The 15359-nt window shown below is 38.2% G+C and overlaps 1 protein-coding gene across 1 annotated transcript in view; it reads right to left on the bottom strand.

The window, feature by feature from the left end:
- Positions 1 to 15359, bottom strand: part of USH2A (usherin) — a 559517-nt gene that overhangs the window by 168783 nt on the left and 375375 nt on the right. Inside the window, exons 41-43 of the mRNA XM_033099662.1 lie at positions 12832 to 13166; positions 11824 to 11946; positions 1065 to 1228 (exon numbers count right to left, since the gene is read on the bottom strand). Of these exons, the coding sequence (XP_032955553.1) occupies positions 1065 to 1228; positions 11824 to 11946; positions 12832 to 13166 (622 nt within the window). The remainder of the gene's footprint in view (positions 1 to 1064; positions 1229 to 11823; positions 11947 to 12831; positions 13167 to 15359) is intronic.

A 15359-nucleotide genomic window follows, 5' to 3' on the forward strand; every position in this document is an offset into this window, starting at 1 on the left:
AAAAATGGGTTATTTAGTGGCAACATACATCAACGTAACCAGCACTAACTTTAATTTACAATTAAGGTCACCTAAGACTGGTTTTAATTCACCATTCACATAACATAACATTCAGGCAAGTTCATTCAGATATTCCAAAATGAAATAGGAAGGATTTCCCTTTGTTCTTGTAACAAAACTCAAACTCTGGATCAAAATCACGTGGTGTCTGTGGCCTAACCAGGAGTAATTTACATTGTTTTATATAATAGTAGTAGATGGTTATCTAAGTGGGTACAGTTTTCTTTCATTCAACAAATATTTTAATTTTATTTTGATATCCAAGTCAGAGATTTCTCAGTCTTTGGTAATATTCTAGCAAGCTTTTGTTTCAACTGTTTTCCAGATCTCAAGAGATGCTTATGAGACCCATTACAGTACCTATTTTCATGACAGATCCGCTGTTGTTTTTCCTGACTGTGATAAGGGATCACTAAAAATTAACCGATCAGCTGTTAAACGCTGTGCTACCTACCAACTGGAGCTGAAATTTCAGTTCGTGTGTTTTCTACAGTGCCGGGAGAGATGAGCTCCATCTGTGAACTCTCCTCACCACGTGTAAAGAGGCGTCCGGAAGGGGCCCCTGGTGTGGCTACGGCCAGGCTGCGCTCTCCTGTCTCAATTGAAGTTATGTCTACAACCAGTGCTGAAGATGGTTCCCTCAGAAAAACTCCTCCCCTTGCTGCAATCCTAGTAAACGGTCCTTGCTAATAAGTGATGAGTTAAGAGACCGGGCACAGCACTCTACAGAAAAGTGCACAATATTACGTTGGTTCAAATTAATACACGCATGTTCCTATTGCAACGGCTAGTGTCACAGAAACTACCTTCCCGATCCAAAAGACATGGAAGAAGGGAGGGAAGGCTCAAGGAGGATGGAGAAGTAGGAGAGGGAGTCTGCCTCTGAGGAAGGCGAGCACAGGGGCCTCAGCTTTTTGTTGCTTTTCCTGTTTAACATATCCATTTTAGGTTGATTCTGGTAGCAATACTCTAAGGAGAAATGAAGACACGAGAAGCTTACTTACTGGGTTTGTCCCATCTCACGTCTATGGCCGTGTGGTTAAGAACAACTGCAGTGAGACTGGCTCCCCTCTCCGGATGACCAGCTAATGTCGTCACTGTCACTCCTTGGCTTGGTGTAAAGCCCACGCTGTTGTGTACAAAGACTTTATACTCGTACGATGTAAACCTAAAAGGTTTTTGAAAAAGTCACATATAAATTTCTCTTTTATAGGAAACAAAACACATAATTTCCTGTTCCCTCACAAAATAAAGGATTTTTTTCCCCTTCCACAAAATGCATAATTCCCCCCATAAGATAGATCATCTTAATTTTCCTCCCTACACTAAAATGTACCATTTCCCCAAAAATAAGACCTAGCCGGACAATCAGCTCTAATGCATCTTTTGGAGCAAACATTAATATAAGACCCAGTATTATATTATATTATGTTATAGTATAGTATATTATGTTATATAAGACCCGGTCTTATAGTAAAATAAGACCGGGTCATATATTAATTTTCGCTCCAAAAGACGCATTAGAGCTGATTGTTCAGTAAGGTCTTATTTTGGGGGAAACACACTATCATTATTTTTGTAACTCTCAAGCCTAAACTAAAGTATCAGGAAACTATTTTACTAGGAACACTAAGCAAAGACTGCTATTTAAAACAAATGTGGTCTGTTGTTTTCTCCTTATTGTTTTCAGAAGTGGGGAAGATTACAGCTCAATTCAAGATGCAATTACAAATGTGGCAACCTGCCAGCTTTCTATCTGAATTTGATCCAGAGAGTTTCATGCTCTTCTTTTGGGAAACTCATCTATTTTCAAATATCGGAATCGCTCATCACCATTTGCTTCCTATATCTATGTCTCTTTCCCCAAATCTCATTGGCAGACAGATAAACCCTTAAATTAAACTGTAACTGTGACCACGGTATACAACATTCCCTCACTGAGAATTCTGCTCCAGTGAGCTGTATTTTGACATCGTGTGAACACACTTGAGTCAATACAGTGAAAACTGAATGCTGCTTTGCAGGAGGAGGAAACTGGACACAGTGGTGCAATATAATGAGGACTTTCCAAGTCATATATTAAATCGATGATAGAGCAAAGCCACCCATTCGTCAACCCTTTTGCCAGTCAGGCAGAAGACTAACTGGCTTTTCTGTTTGGTTCCAAACTGGGCAGGAAGACGCTATCGAGAGACAGAGTCAAGCTTTGACTGGACAGCAGGTAAGACAAAGAAACTTGCTTTAACACATTGCACAACACAGGCCCATCCCCGGGTGGCATTCATTACTCAGAACAAACACTGGCCTCAGGTCATCACTACCCAATTTGGGTTTAAGAGATCATCAAAGGACACTTCACATCCAATGCAGCACCCATGGAATTTGTCTCAATAAGCCACAAGTTATTAGTCATGACAAGGGGAGAGTACCATTTGCAGGACTGAGTTAAATAATTTGACCCAAGTTATGTCAAGGATTTTCAAAGCATTTGGCTACCACCTGTGTAGAAGCTGGCTCGCCTTACCTCGTTTCTTACTCATGACCCCAAGATACTGTGCAAGGCTCTGCTTCTGCCACATTTAAAAATGTCCCTGTTATTATAGCTACAGGGAATAACTTGTAATTTCTTTGGAGGTATTTATCCATCTCCCCTAAATAAGTACTAGAATCAGATGTACACCTCTCTGCTGTACCACCTTTCTTTGTGTTTTTATTTTTTCTTCCATTCTTTCTCCCTCCCTCCCTCCTTTCCTTCCTCTCTTCTGCTTTGTATGCTGTAGTGGTTTGAATTATGTCCTTCCAAAAAAATACGTTTAAGTCCTAACTCTCAGAACTTGCTGACATGATATTATTTGGAAATAAGCTATTTGTAGATGTAATCAAGTTCAGATGAGCTCATGTTGGATTTGGGAGAGCCTGAAATCCAATGCATTGTACACTTGCATTGTAAAATGTACCGTTTCCCCAAAAATAAGACCTAGCCGGACAATCAGCTCTAATGCATCTTTTGGAGCAAACATTAATATAAGACCCAGTATTATATTATATTATGTTATAGTATAGTATATTATGTTATATAAGACCGGGTCTTATAGTAAAATAAGTGAAAGGAGAGGGCAATTCTGATACAGAGACACAGACACAATAGGGACATGTGAAGACGGGGAAGAAATAACAGTTACACTGCCACAAACCAAGGAACAACTTGGACCACTAGCAGTTGGAAGAGTCAAGGGACAGTTTTTCTTTAGAGCCCCTGGAAGAAGCTTAGCCCTGACAACACCTCCACCTTGGACCTTTAGCCCCCAGAACTGTGAGAAAATAAATCTGTTATTTTAAGCCACCCAGGAAAGTAATGCATGTGCTTTTTCGGCACGTGCTAAATAGTCCCCATGACCAAGACAATGGAAAGATAGCAATGATAAAAGCATTTGCTGAGTCCTAAACATGTGTCAGAATGTAACTCATCCGTTCCTCACAATCACCCTATAAAGGTGCTATCGCAATACTTATTTTAAAAATGAGGAAAATAAGGCTCGAAGAGTTAAATGACTTGCCCAAGTCCTGCTAGTAGGTGGCAGAGTGCAAATTGAAACCTGGGCAGTCTGGTTCCAGAGATTACCCTTTTAACCATGATGCTGTACTGCCACCAAAATATGATGGTCCTGATAACTAATAACAATCCTAATGATAATTCCATCTGGCCATATGTGGATGACGTCATATCACTAGGGCTTGACCTTGGAGTTATTTTTCTAGCAGAGGGGATAGATTTTTGCCTACCCATCCAAACAGTCTCGCCAAATTTCCTTTGTAACCACCAGTATGAACTTGAAGGATGGTGAGTTAGGGTTAAGAGGGTCTTTGATAATCGAATGAAACAAAGCTAACGGCGCATATGGGAATTGAACCATTGACCCTGGCTTCATTAGCTCTCTCCCTGGGTACAATACTTGCAATTGTGCTTTACTTCACAAAATAACTTAAAAGAAATTTCACTAGAGTCTGGATACCTAATATCCTCTTCTACAGTATTTGAATTTTTCTTCTTCTGCATGTCTCTTCTATCGCACATTTAGTAATCCACTAAGCTACTTCACCATAATTTAGGTAGGGTGAAATATACGATTTACGTCTGCACAGAAAAATTTAGGAGGCACAAGTACATGTAAACCGAATGCCTGTTTTCAAAGTAATATTACAATTTTAGAGTGAGAGATGGCTTTAGATTTTATCTGCTTCAAATAAAATATCTGCTACATTTTACAAATAAGAGACCTGACATCCTGAGAAGTTAAGTGGCTTTGCCTAAGGTTGCACAACTAGTACAGATAATTAAGTGAGCCTAGTTTCTTCAATTCGAGCATTATATTCTTTCCACTGTTCATTATTGTATCTAATTGAGAAATCAGTAGGCGTTTCACTAGATGTCACACATTTGTCTTTTGGTTGTTTTTTTTTTAATTTTCATGTTTAAAATTTTAGGCAAATAAGATCTTGGATTCTCTTAAAGGAAATACTTAAATACACTGTTTTCACTATATCTGAAAACTAATCTCTCTGCTAGTAAGTACATATAACTATGACATTATGTGTTAGTTTCTAGTTCACCACTTTATGATAAAAGAGAATGTATTAGACTGCTTACCATTTTTTTTTATTCACACTAGGCATTTTCTTTTTTTTTTTTAAGTTGGACTTAGGTGCTGATTACTGGTATGAAATGGGGCGTTCCACTTCATTAATAAAAGCATACTTTCCAAAGAAAAATTCTAGATCAACTGACATCATATACTTATGCGAAACATATGTATATCCGTTTCTTTTCAAAATACTAATGAGGTTCCTTAGGTAAGTCTTGAAAAATGTACCATTTCGAACGCTGTACAAAACTGCTTTTTTGAAATCTGCAAAGCAGATGGACACGTACATTGAGTTTATACTGTAACTACTAAAATCAACTGCTTGAAGGACAATTGAGGAAGAGTAAGCCGGTGCAGTAGTTATTCTCTAAATGATTAATTTCTTTGAGACCATCCTCAAGCCCCTTTCTTCACCAACGCACAGAGAACAGTAAACTTTGCTGTGTTATGGACAGGATTATGGTATTTTTCCTTGTAAAGCATAATATATATTAAAGGTTTATTTATGGAATCATACTTATTTCAAGGTTCAGTTGTTATTACTCAAGTGATTTAGGAAACTAGAATCTGTTTAGATGGTGACGTTTATTTACTGAGTAGATGAGCTCAAATAAATGAATGAATGAATGCGTATTTCATAGTTAATAAAGCATTCGGTCTCATAACTTTCAGGTCACATAGTTTGGTAGGTTAGTGACACAGATATACATGCCCAATGGGGAAATGATCTCTACTAAACAACATTCTAGATTCTAAACCTCATGAACACGTATTTGTTCTACTGGAACATAGATGTATATTTGCAGACATAAAATATTTTAGGAACTGCTAAAATATTTATTTACCCCTTTTTTTCCCCCAGCGCCCATCAGACTGTGCAGCCAATTTCACCTTATCTGCTCAGGAAGTCTTCACAGAAGAGGAAACACGTGGGCTAGGTATTGACGACAAGTGGTATTTTTCCCGTGAAGTCATTTGTGCAATGGGAAGCATTATTCCAGGGTAAAATGTGTGAAGGCTTGTATCTGAAAGGGGTCTGATGTGTTTTGGGAACCAACAGCATCTTTCAGTGCAGCCACAGAACGCCTCAGGTTATTTTCATCAGAATTAAAAATGTGTCAACTTTATTGATGTCCTAACAGAATTCTCGTGTCAATATTGTCACCAATATAAATCATGCTTCTGAAAATGCAGGCTATTCAGTTTGCTTCTTCCACTAACTCTTCTTCATATCTGTCACAACCCAACGTATGCCTGAGTACATCACACACGAGAGGATTCGAAAAATCTTTGATAGCATAATGTTCCTTACGTGTTCAAATCCTTTGTGGGAATGAATAAATAAGGAAACAAATGAAAGTGCACCACTGTTTCTACTGCTTAAATCTGCAATTGTTTAAGTTTTCCACGGAGTATATCTACCCTTTCTTTATACCATTTATGTGCTGTTCCTAAAAATGCTACTGAAGATTTCTGCTTTCAAAATTTAAGGGTAATGCTTATCACCCTTGAAAGTTTTAATAATATGATACTTCTTATGTTATGAGTATACATTGCAGCTGTCATATTACTGTAGCTATCTATACTTACGCTACCAAAATATCACACAGAAAATAATTTTGCTTTAATTTCTGTCGTTGTTCTACTATGTCATGAACATTAGAAAATAACACAAAGATACTAGATTTTTTTTTGTGTGTGTGAAGAAAACATTAGGAAAAAAAAATCTCCTATGACAAAACGAATCCTTCTACATTCAGAGGCTCATTTTTCATGAGGTAAGATTTCATATGATGGCACTTAGAACAAAATAACATAAGGCAAATTTAGAGCAATGAAAAAAAAATCTCAAAGGAGAATAGCACTGTGACTCGACTAATTTAATTTAAATGTGAAATAGATACATCTTTGCTCATTTTGAATTAATTTGCGACGAGATGGCACACCAATGTTGACAGAAGTCGACTTTCATTCCTAAACCAAATTTTCCTTCACTTTTTGATATTAGGAAAATAACAGGATCTACCTCATGAGGCTTTTCGTGGGGGACACGCCTTCTTTCTCACCTTCCATATGTGCCATTAACTTTTTTACTTAATAGCTCCAACTTATATATATGTAGTGCTATAGGAACAAGTGTCATGGAACTGGCCCAGTCTTTCCGTATTAGCAAAATAGGAAATGTCATTTGTGAACATTTAATCTCATTACAAAGGAGGGGAACAAAAGGTATATGCATTTGAGTATTATTCCCTTACAGACTATGTCCTCTGTTAGGGCTTGGAATATTTCACTTTAGTCAGTTTATACAAAATTATCATCTGTCAGTACGATTTAAAGTTAGATGTTATGGTACATTCAGCTTAAACATTTACTTTTAAAACAAGTCCACACATTCTTTGAAAATCAGATGAATATTTATGCATTTTGAATACAACTGACCCTTGAACAATATGGGTTTGAACTGAGTGGGTCCACTTTTACGAGGATTTTTTTCATCTTGTTAACAGATGATGTGAACTTACAGTATAAACACAGTACAATACGGTAAATGTATTTTTTCTGCCTTATGATTTTCTTAATAACTTTTTCTTCTTTTCTGTAGCTTACTTTATTGTGAGAATATAACATGTGAAAAATGCAAAATATGTGTTAATTGACTATTTATGGTGCCGGTAAGGCTTTTGGTCAACAGTAGGCTATTGGTAGTTAAGTTTTGGGGAAGTCAAATGTCATACAAGGATATTCAACTTCATGGGGGTGGGGGGGGGTCGGTGGCGCCCCTAAACCTCATGTTGTTCCAGGGTCAACTCTATTTTCATTTAAAGATAATTCAATTAGTGGATTTGTGAAGGAGCAAATGAAGCTTTCTTTCCAGACTGTCACTGCAAAAGAAATACTTTCAGGAATTTATAAAAAACTGAACCAGATAGGAGTTAGAACATAAGTCCCTTTATAAAGTTAATGACAACTAAGTTATTATAACCTTCAATGATTTCCAAAATAGAAAGAAGAACCTATTATTTCTTGGAACTTGTTCTTTCTTCATCAAACCCAGACCAGAAAGGAGGGCATGCCATCACTTAAAAACCTAGGCACTATGAGGTACTAAAAATGTGTAAGGGTGGGTTGATGCTTAAAATGAAGGAGGTCACGCTGCGCCCCGCCCCCTTAACGCTGCCTGAGTCACGATGGCAAAATCAGATGACAACAGCATGTTCACCAGATTTTCTAAGTGATGAAAATGTCAGGAAACCCAAAATCACAGTTCCCCCAACACTACAACTTGGCCACTTTGCACAGACGCGATAAGGCAGAAAGTTAGAAACTGACAAATAGTATAAACCTATAGTTACACTGAGTCTATACGAAAAATGAGCAAAATTGAATGATGAGGCAACTAGCTATGTAACTCAGACAAAATCACTCCTTACCTAAGATAATCAGAAGAACAGACGTATTTTTGTTTAAACTATCTGGATAACTAGCTCACTATTTTACTTTGTACATGGATATATTAATATAAAGGGGGGGGAAGACTAAAATGCTTTGAATTTCAGAGTATCACACTTTAGATTAGGTTGGTGTGTTTTCTATATATTATAAACACATAACGAACGAAAATAGCCCACTTGACCAAGGAAATTGACTTCAATTTACATTTACTCTGACAAAACACATCCATAAAGGAAGGTCCAGTGCATCTTAAGTGTACTTTTTTGTGTGTCAAGAGAAGTGCCATTTTAAAAACTGATTCTAGATGCAGCTGTGGGGAGAACAGGGCAAGATGGTAAGAAATACTTCAATGGTTCCTTTACTTCTAAAGATGTTAAGTGAAGAAGGAACTAAGGAATGGTGTATGCAATTACATATTCCTCCTAAAGACACTTGAATTCAAGTATCCACACCACCCCAGTTCCACCACCCCCACCCCCCAAAAATAGCCAGCTAAACAAATAAGTCAGTAAGACAAATAAAAGCCAAAGGACAGGGTATTTAAGGAGCTGCGACCGAAGTGTGCAGCAAAGAGAGCTGAGGGCGCAGGTCTTCAGCCTACAGCAGAGGGTGAGCCCTGGCTGCCACCAGCCGTCAACGTGGGAAGTGACAGCATCTACCAAACAAAATCACTCCTTCTTAACAGAAAAACTGGCACAGCACCCACCAGTGGACTAATTTCCAGTTTTCTCTCAGATTTGTGAGAGACCACCCCTGACCCTGTAGGAAGAAGGATCCCCTAGCTTTTTTGGACTTACAAAGGGTTGGGGGGGGCTAGGAAAAAACCTTCTCACAATAAGAAGGCCCATACGATTTGTTCTGAATATTTAAAAGAAATGTATGTATATGTGTGTATGTGTGTGTGTGTGTGTGTGTGTGTGTGTGTGTGTGTGTGTATAGTCATTCACAAGCAGGTTACATGAATTATACCAGTGATTTGAAGAAGAAGAATAATTAATAATAATAATAATAATATAAACTTAGCTAGTCCCAGCAGAAAAGAATAACCCCTTGACATTTAACATGATGAGGGCAGTCAAAATATTCCTTCAGCACATTTTGGTATATGTACACTTCCTTCCTAGAAGCAGCTATCATCAGTGTGCTGACGTCAACTAATGTTTCAATTTCATTTGCGAGGATTTAACTTGATTTCTTCCCTGAAGTCCTAGATTTGGACTTCTCATGAAAAATTCTTAGAGGCATCACTAAAAATTCAATACTAAGTCTTTGGCCTTGATCCTAATTTGTTAATAAGTTTTCATTTCTTCTACGAATGAACAACATTAACTTTCTGAGATTTATTCTGTTTTCCTGCCAAACAGCTCATGGCTAAAAATCAGATTCAGTAATGTTAACTAGTCAAGTTGTAGTTATTTTAGAAATGGCTGTATTTAAGGCAGAGTTCACCTATCATAGAAATCTACATTTTCCACAGAATTTCCCTAGGTAATGTTGGTGACCAGTTAACTGTGATGACAGCAGTGTGTGTGTGTCCCTCTATGAGACTGTGAATTCTTTCAGGGCAAAAGCTAAGCTGCATTCATCTTTTGTTCCTTTTCACAGTACCTCTCAGCCTGTAGTAGGCAAAAAGAAATTGCTGAATAAATGAATTTCTTCAACTGAAGTGATAATTATAAGAGACGGCATATTAGGTAAATAATGAATTGAAAATACTCAAGAATCGTCTGACAATGGTAATTCAGTTTGAACCAAAAGGATAGACTAATCATTGACCTTTCTGACTTATAAGTGGCCATTTCACATGGCTCATTCCATTGCTTCGTTACATTTACATGCTGCTTCCCTCGAAGAGACTTACAATATACATCAGGTTCTCCCACCACAGCCCTTTGAGGTGCAAAGAGAATTTTCCTTAGTTTTACCCATTCCCCAAAGAGAATAGCAATACAATCAATCAATAACCAACCCTTTACTGAGTGAACATATTCTTTCATTTAACAACCATCTGAAGACCCACTATGTGCCAGGCACTACACTAGGGATGGAGGATACGGAAATCATGAAGATAACGTCCTGCCTCACGGTGGACCTGACAACAGGAGAGGGTGTCCAAACAAGTAGATGAGCCAGGACAGTACAATGACAATAATGATACGGGAGCGCTGTGCAATGGAAATACATTATAGGGGCAGCTAGTTCAGACCAGGAAGAGAGTGGGCAGGGAAGCCCATTGGGAAACTTCTAGTACCAGACTCCAAGGATGATCTAGTCAGACAAAGGGAAATGGCAGTAAGGGGCCGACGCTGGGTGAGCAAGTAAACGGTGTACGTTAGCAAGAGCAGAAGTGACGCTAATGAGGCCAGACATGGAGGCCCAGGTGTGGAAGAGCTGGGAAACAGGCCAGAGTTATCAACAGGGTTCAGAGTACGGCTAGGTAGTGATGCGTCTAGAAAAATAACCAAAGTGTCCTCCGATAGATGATTGGATAAAAAGATGTGGGATGTATACACAATGGAAGACTACTCAGCCACAAGAAAAGATGAAATAGTGCCGTTTGTGACAACATGGATGGATCTGGAGATTATTATGCTAAGTGAAATACGTCAGACAGAAAAAGTCGAGACCCATATGATTTCACGGATATGTGGGATATAAAATTGAAAGCAACAAAGGAACAAAACAAACAAATAAAGAAATACAACCTCATGAACACAGACAATAGTTTAGTGGTTACCAGAGAGTGACAGGGGGTGGTAGAAGGAAAAGGGTTTCAAATATAGGGTGATGGAAGGAGAACTGATTCTGGGTGGTGAGCACACAATGTGATATACAGATGATATATTATAGAATCGTACACTTTAAACTCATATGATTTTACTAACCACTGTCACCCCAATAAATCTAATTTGAAAAAGAAAGAAAAGAAAAATAACCTGATAGAAAAGGTGTCTGAAAAGATTTCATAAAATGCTATTTGTGGTGTTTTGAAATTTGATTCCACTACTCGGACTTATGAAGATTTAGAAGTCATTTAATCTCATCTAATCTCCTCATTTTATAGACAACAAAAGTGAGGCCCAGAGAAGTTAAGTGACTCGCCTCAGGTCACAAAACCAGTGCTCTCGCGCAGGATGAAACAGCACACCCATCTCCTAGCTCTGCCACCCAATACGCTTTCCTGACATTGTCTGTTTGTCGATCTCTTGATCTCTTTGAACTCTAGACTGAATTCTTTCAAGTCCCAAGCCTGTTAACTAGATACTGTGTGGACTGAATCAATGACTTAGAACAACTTCCTAGAAATAGCAAGCTTGTGACAAGTGCCCAGTAATTTCCCTGGTTTTCTCTAGGTGCAGTATTTCCAAATTCCTCCATTAAGTTTCCATGTCTTGCTAGAGCTGTGAAAAAGGCAGTAAGTTAAGGCTCAAACATCTACAAGTTCGACTTCAAAAGGCTTATTTTCAGCACACAGTTAAGATGGCAAACATTAAACATGCGGACTGTTGCAGTCTGATGATTAATGCCACAGATAATAACCAAACACGTTTTATTGCACAACTGATAAAATGCTCGCACACTGAAGAGACTATGATACTTTGAACTAGTCAACATGCCCCAAACTAAATGCCAGCATTTGTTTTCATAGTTTTTGTAATCTCACCTGCTAAGACCCTTATCTTCATAAAACCACTGAGTTCCTGAATAAATATTGTGCCACAGATTTAAATCTTCTGGGGGATTTGATGCAAGTGGTTGCTGGATTTTACGTCTCAGAAGCTCGTATCTAAAGCAAAAGACAAGCAGAAACACTGGGATTATCTCAACTAATGTTATTACCAAAATTCAGGTTGTTTCACGGTGTGAGTATGTGATACGTGCATGTAAATGTAAAGAAAACATCTTAATTTATGATTACACATTTTTTTCCAGATTATTATTATTGTCTGGCTCAAGTTTCGTATTCAATTATTTTGAAACCAACAACTGCATTCACATTGTTCTATTACCAGTGAGAATGATAACATTTTAGATTTCTCCCCTGTCTGGTTTGCAAACACTCGATTGCCACATTCACACAAAGTAGAAATAGAAAATGTTTATGAAGTTAGTGATTTCCTAAGTTTTAAACTGCCAATACTTTATAAACAATGACAATATTATCAACCCATAGCCTGGGCTAAGTGTCAAGTTTAGGTTGTTATAAAGCCATTTCAAAATCACAACTCGTTTCTTTCATCTTATCTATAGCCCTGACAACATTCTTTACAAGTTCCCAAATAATAACATGTCAAAGAATTATTGCATTACCTTTTGGATTTTCAGGCATATTTGTTTAAATGTATCATGACGAACGTGCATCAGGTTTTCCTGACATTAAAAAAAAATATACTTTGAAAACAAGGGAAGGATTATGTCAAGAATCGTGAGAGAACAGTGATCGTGGTTTTAAGGGTTTTTAGTTCTTCACGGTATTACGATACTTCTATCTTGATAAACATTTATTGTTCCATATAAGTCAAGATACACAATATGGAATTGTATGAAAGTTATGAGTGGGGGCTAGCCAATAAGAAATTCTTCCTAAGTTCATATGTGATTAAAAGCCTCCTTCCTTTCTAGAGATCTAAGACCATGGCAAAATCCGAAAGCGTAGCCACTTTTTTCTTACCTCAAATCGGGCCCATTTGGCCTGGATGGTGGCTGCCAAGAAATCCCAACACACGATTCACTTCGTGGAATCGCAGACAACGAGCGGACGTCGTCAGGCAGGGTGGGGTGGGTGGTGACACGGGTAGGTAAACTCTCCGTGCATCCTCCTAGGTACCCGTTACCCCCTGAGCAAGCCACAACGGTGACCGAATAATTAGTGAAAGGAATCAGATGAGCAATTACTTGACTTAGCACTGAGGAAGTCACATTGGTCATTGTGATGCGCGGGTCTGGCGCACGGATCTCATAGCTAAGTATGTCTCCGTTCTGCATGAGTGGGGGTTTCCACGTGACCTGAAAGAAAAGATAAACTGAGAATCAGCATGGCCACACAGGAACAGAGCAACTGAAGCTCACAAGGCCTAGAATTTTGCTCTGTCTGTTTTCAGTTAAGTCACATTTTAAATGTGTGCTTTCCACTTCGCCTTTTGCACTAGACAGTAATGAAGGGTTTTGGGACCAATTAGCGGTACAGGAGGAACTACGTGAAACGCTGTTTCCTGGGTTCGGCTGTTCCTCCTGATTCTTTCTAGGACTGTCAGACTAATACACACCTTACCAATTCCTCTCCACTGTGGGGATTCTGAGTATGCACGGTCGGTGTACACAGGGAGAGAATCCACACATCCACTCGTATCAGTGGGGCAGCAGCAGGATTTGATAGTTTTCTTGTTCTAACTTAATTAAATGAAACATCAGAACCCCTTGCTTTGCATTGTTAGTACTCTAAATATATCACTACTCTTTTTCTTTTTGGGGGGGATGGAAGGGCCGGGGAGGGTCATTATTTCCATATTCTGAGGAATCACAATTGAGTTCCTGCATTTCACTTGTGCATAATGTAAAGCAGTAAAAATAGCTCCTATTCTCACCTATAAAAGATGTATAGAAAGCTTTTACAAAGGCAAGCAAAGGATGGTCCTGCTTAACAGGCCCACGGACTTGAACATCAGAAGTGAACGACATTTTACGATGCAATACCATGTTTAGCATTCCTTTTCTCTTCTGGCTGGATTTTGTCAGGGCATAGTGGTAATACCTTTTTTCTCTTGGGGAGAAAGGACCCTAGAAAAATGTACATAGGTCATGAAAAAATCATTTAATTACACGCTATCTTTGTTCATCTCCTTTATCATCGCCTTGCAATGGTCCTTAAATATTAGAGTATGCATTTCATCTCCTAAATAGACTATACACTTCTTGATAGCAGGGCCCAACTTATATACCCATTTAATGCCGTGCACATAGACACAGAGTTCAGTCAGTAACTACAGTCACGGCTGATTCAATTATATTTTTCCTCAGCGTACAGCTATTTTGAAATTTTAAAAGACAGATTTCTACAAAGTGACGTAGTGATATCTACATTTATAACTCTATACTAAACCAAAGGCAGGAAAAAAATAGAAAAATTAAAATAAAGAAGGACTGACTAAATTTGTCTATCTTAAATCAAAGAGAAAACATTTTTTTCCAGAAAGCACATCAACTGAGATTCCCATCGGGTATTTTTATTAATAAGTGGTGACAAAACGGGCCCCACTTCATGTCAGCTGGATAGTTGCTCGATGATTCATATAGTAAAGTGTAATGAACAACGCGCTGATGTCTACCCAATTTTACTACATGGCTTGAAATCTTTGCTAAATTTAAAATCTTCTTGGGGAGTTCCATACGGTGCTGGAGTGAAAACAATGTTTAAAAATGCTCCTTATGAGCATATGTGTGAAACGGTGAACAAACTGGGTTCAGTGTATATGTTAACTTTGGAAGGACTGACACGTGATGGAATTAAGTCCTTCCATCCAGGAAGACAGCACATCCTCCACACGTTTCAGTGTGAAGCTGAGTCATGGGTCTTGGACCCGTACTGCTTGGGTGCGAATCCCAACTCTTACTCCTTATGTAATCTTAGGCAGGCTACTTCATCTCTCAATTCTCAGTCTTCCTGTCTGTATATTGGGGATGATCATAGAATCTATCTGACAGACTTGCATTACAGATTAAATGAGAGCAAATCCTGGAACTTAATACGAACCCAATAGATATTAGTAGTCATTTTTTCCTTCCATTAGATTTCATAATGTCTTTTTTTTTTTTTATAATTTATGGTTTGATTTAAGCAGACATAAAAAACTTCCCCTCTGCAAAAATAAGTGAGAATAATGATTAAGACTCAATCCCTTACTTTGGTGAAGAGTATACTCTATGGTAAAACTTTGTGTGGATGCAATCCAGGTAACACAACTGTTCCTGGTGAGAACCTGTGAGATTCAACTCCCTATCCAAGCTGATCTATATTGTAGCAAGCTGACAAGTCATGTATATTGTTTCATTCCTGGAGGAGTTTACAAAATCGAAAAAGGGAATGAAAAAAAAGAAAGAAACAGCCAGTCAACTTGTTTGGGATATGTTCAATCATCGTTTATACATACTAAATCAGGTACACATCAGGTGCATTGACCATTATTGTTCTAAAAATACGTG

This window comes from Rhinolophus ferrumequinum, chromosome 27 (genome assembly GCF_004115265.2).
Source record: "Rhinolophus ferrumequinum isolate MPI-CBG mRhiFer1 chromosome 27, mRhiFer1_v1.p, whole genome shotgun sequence".
NCBI classification, from domain to species: Eukaryota; Metazoa; Chordata; class Mammalia; order Chiroptera; family Rhinolophidae; genus Rhinolophus; species Rhinolophus ferrumequinum.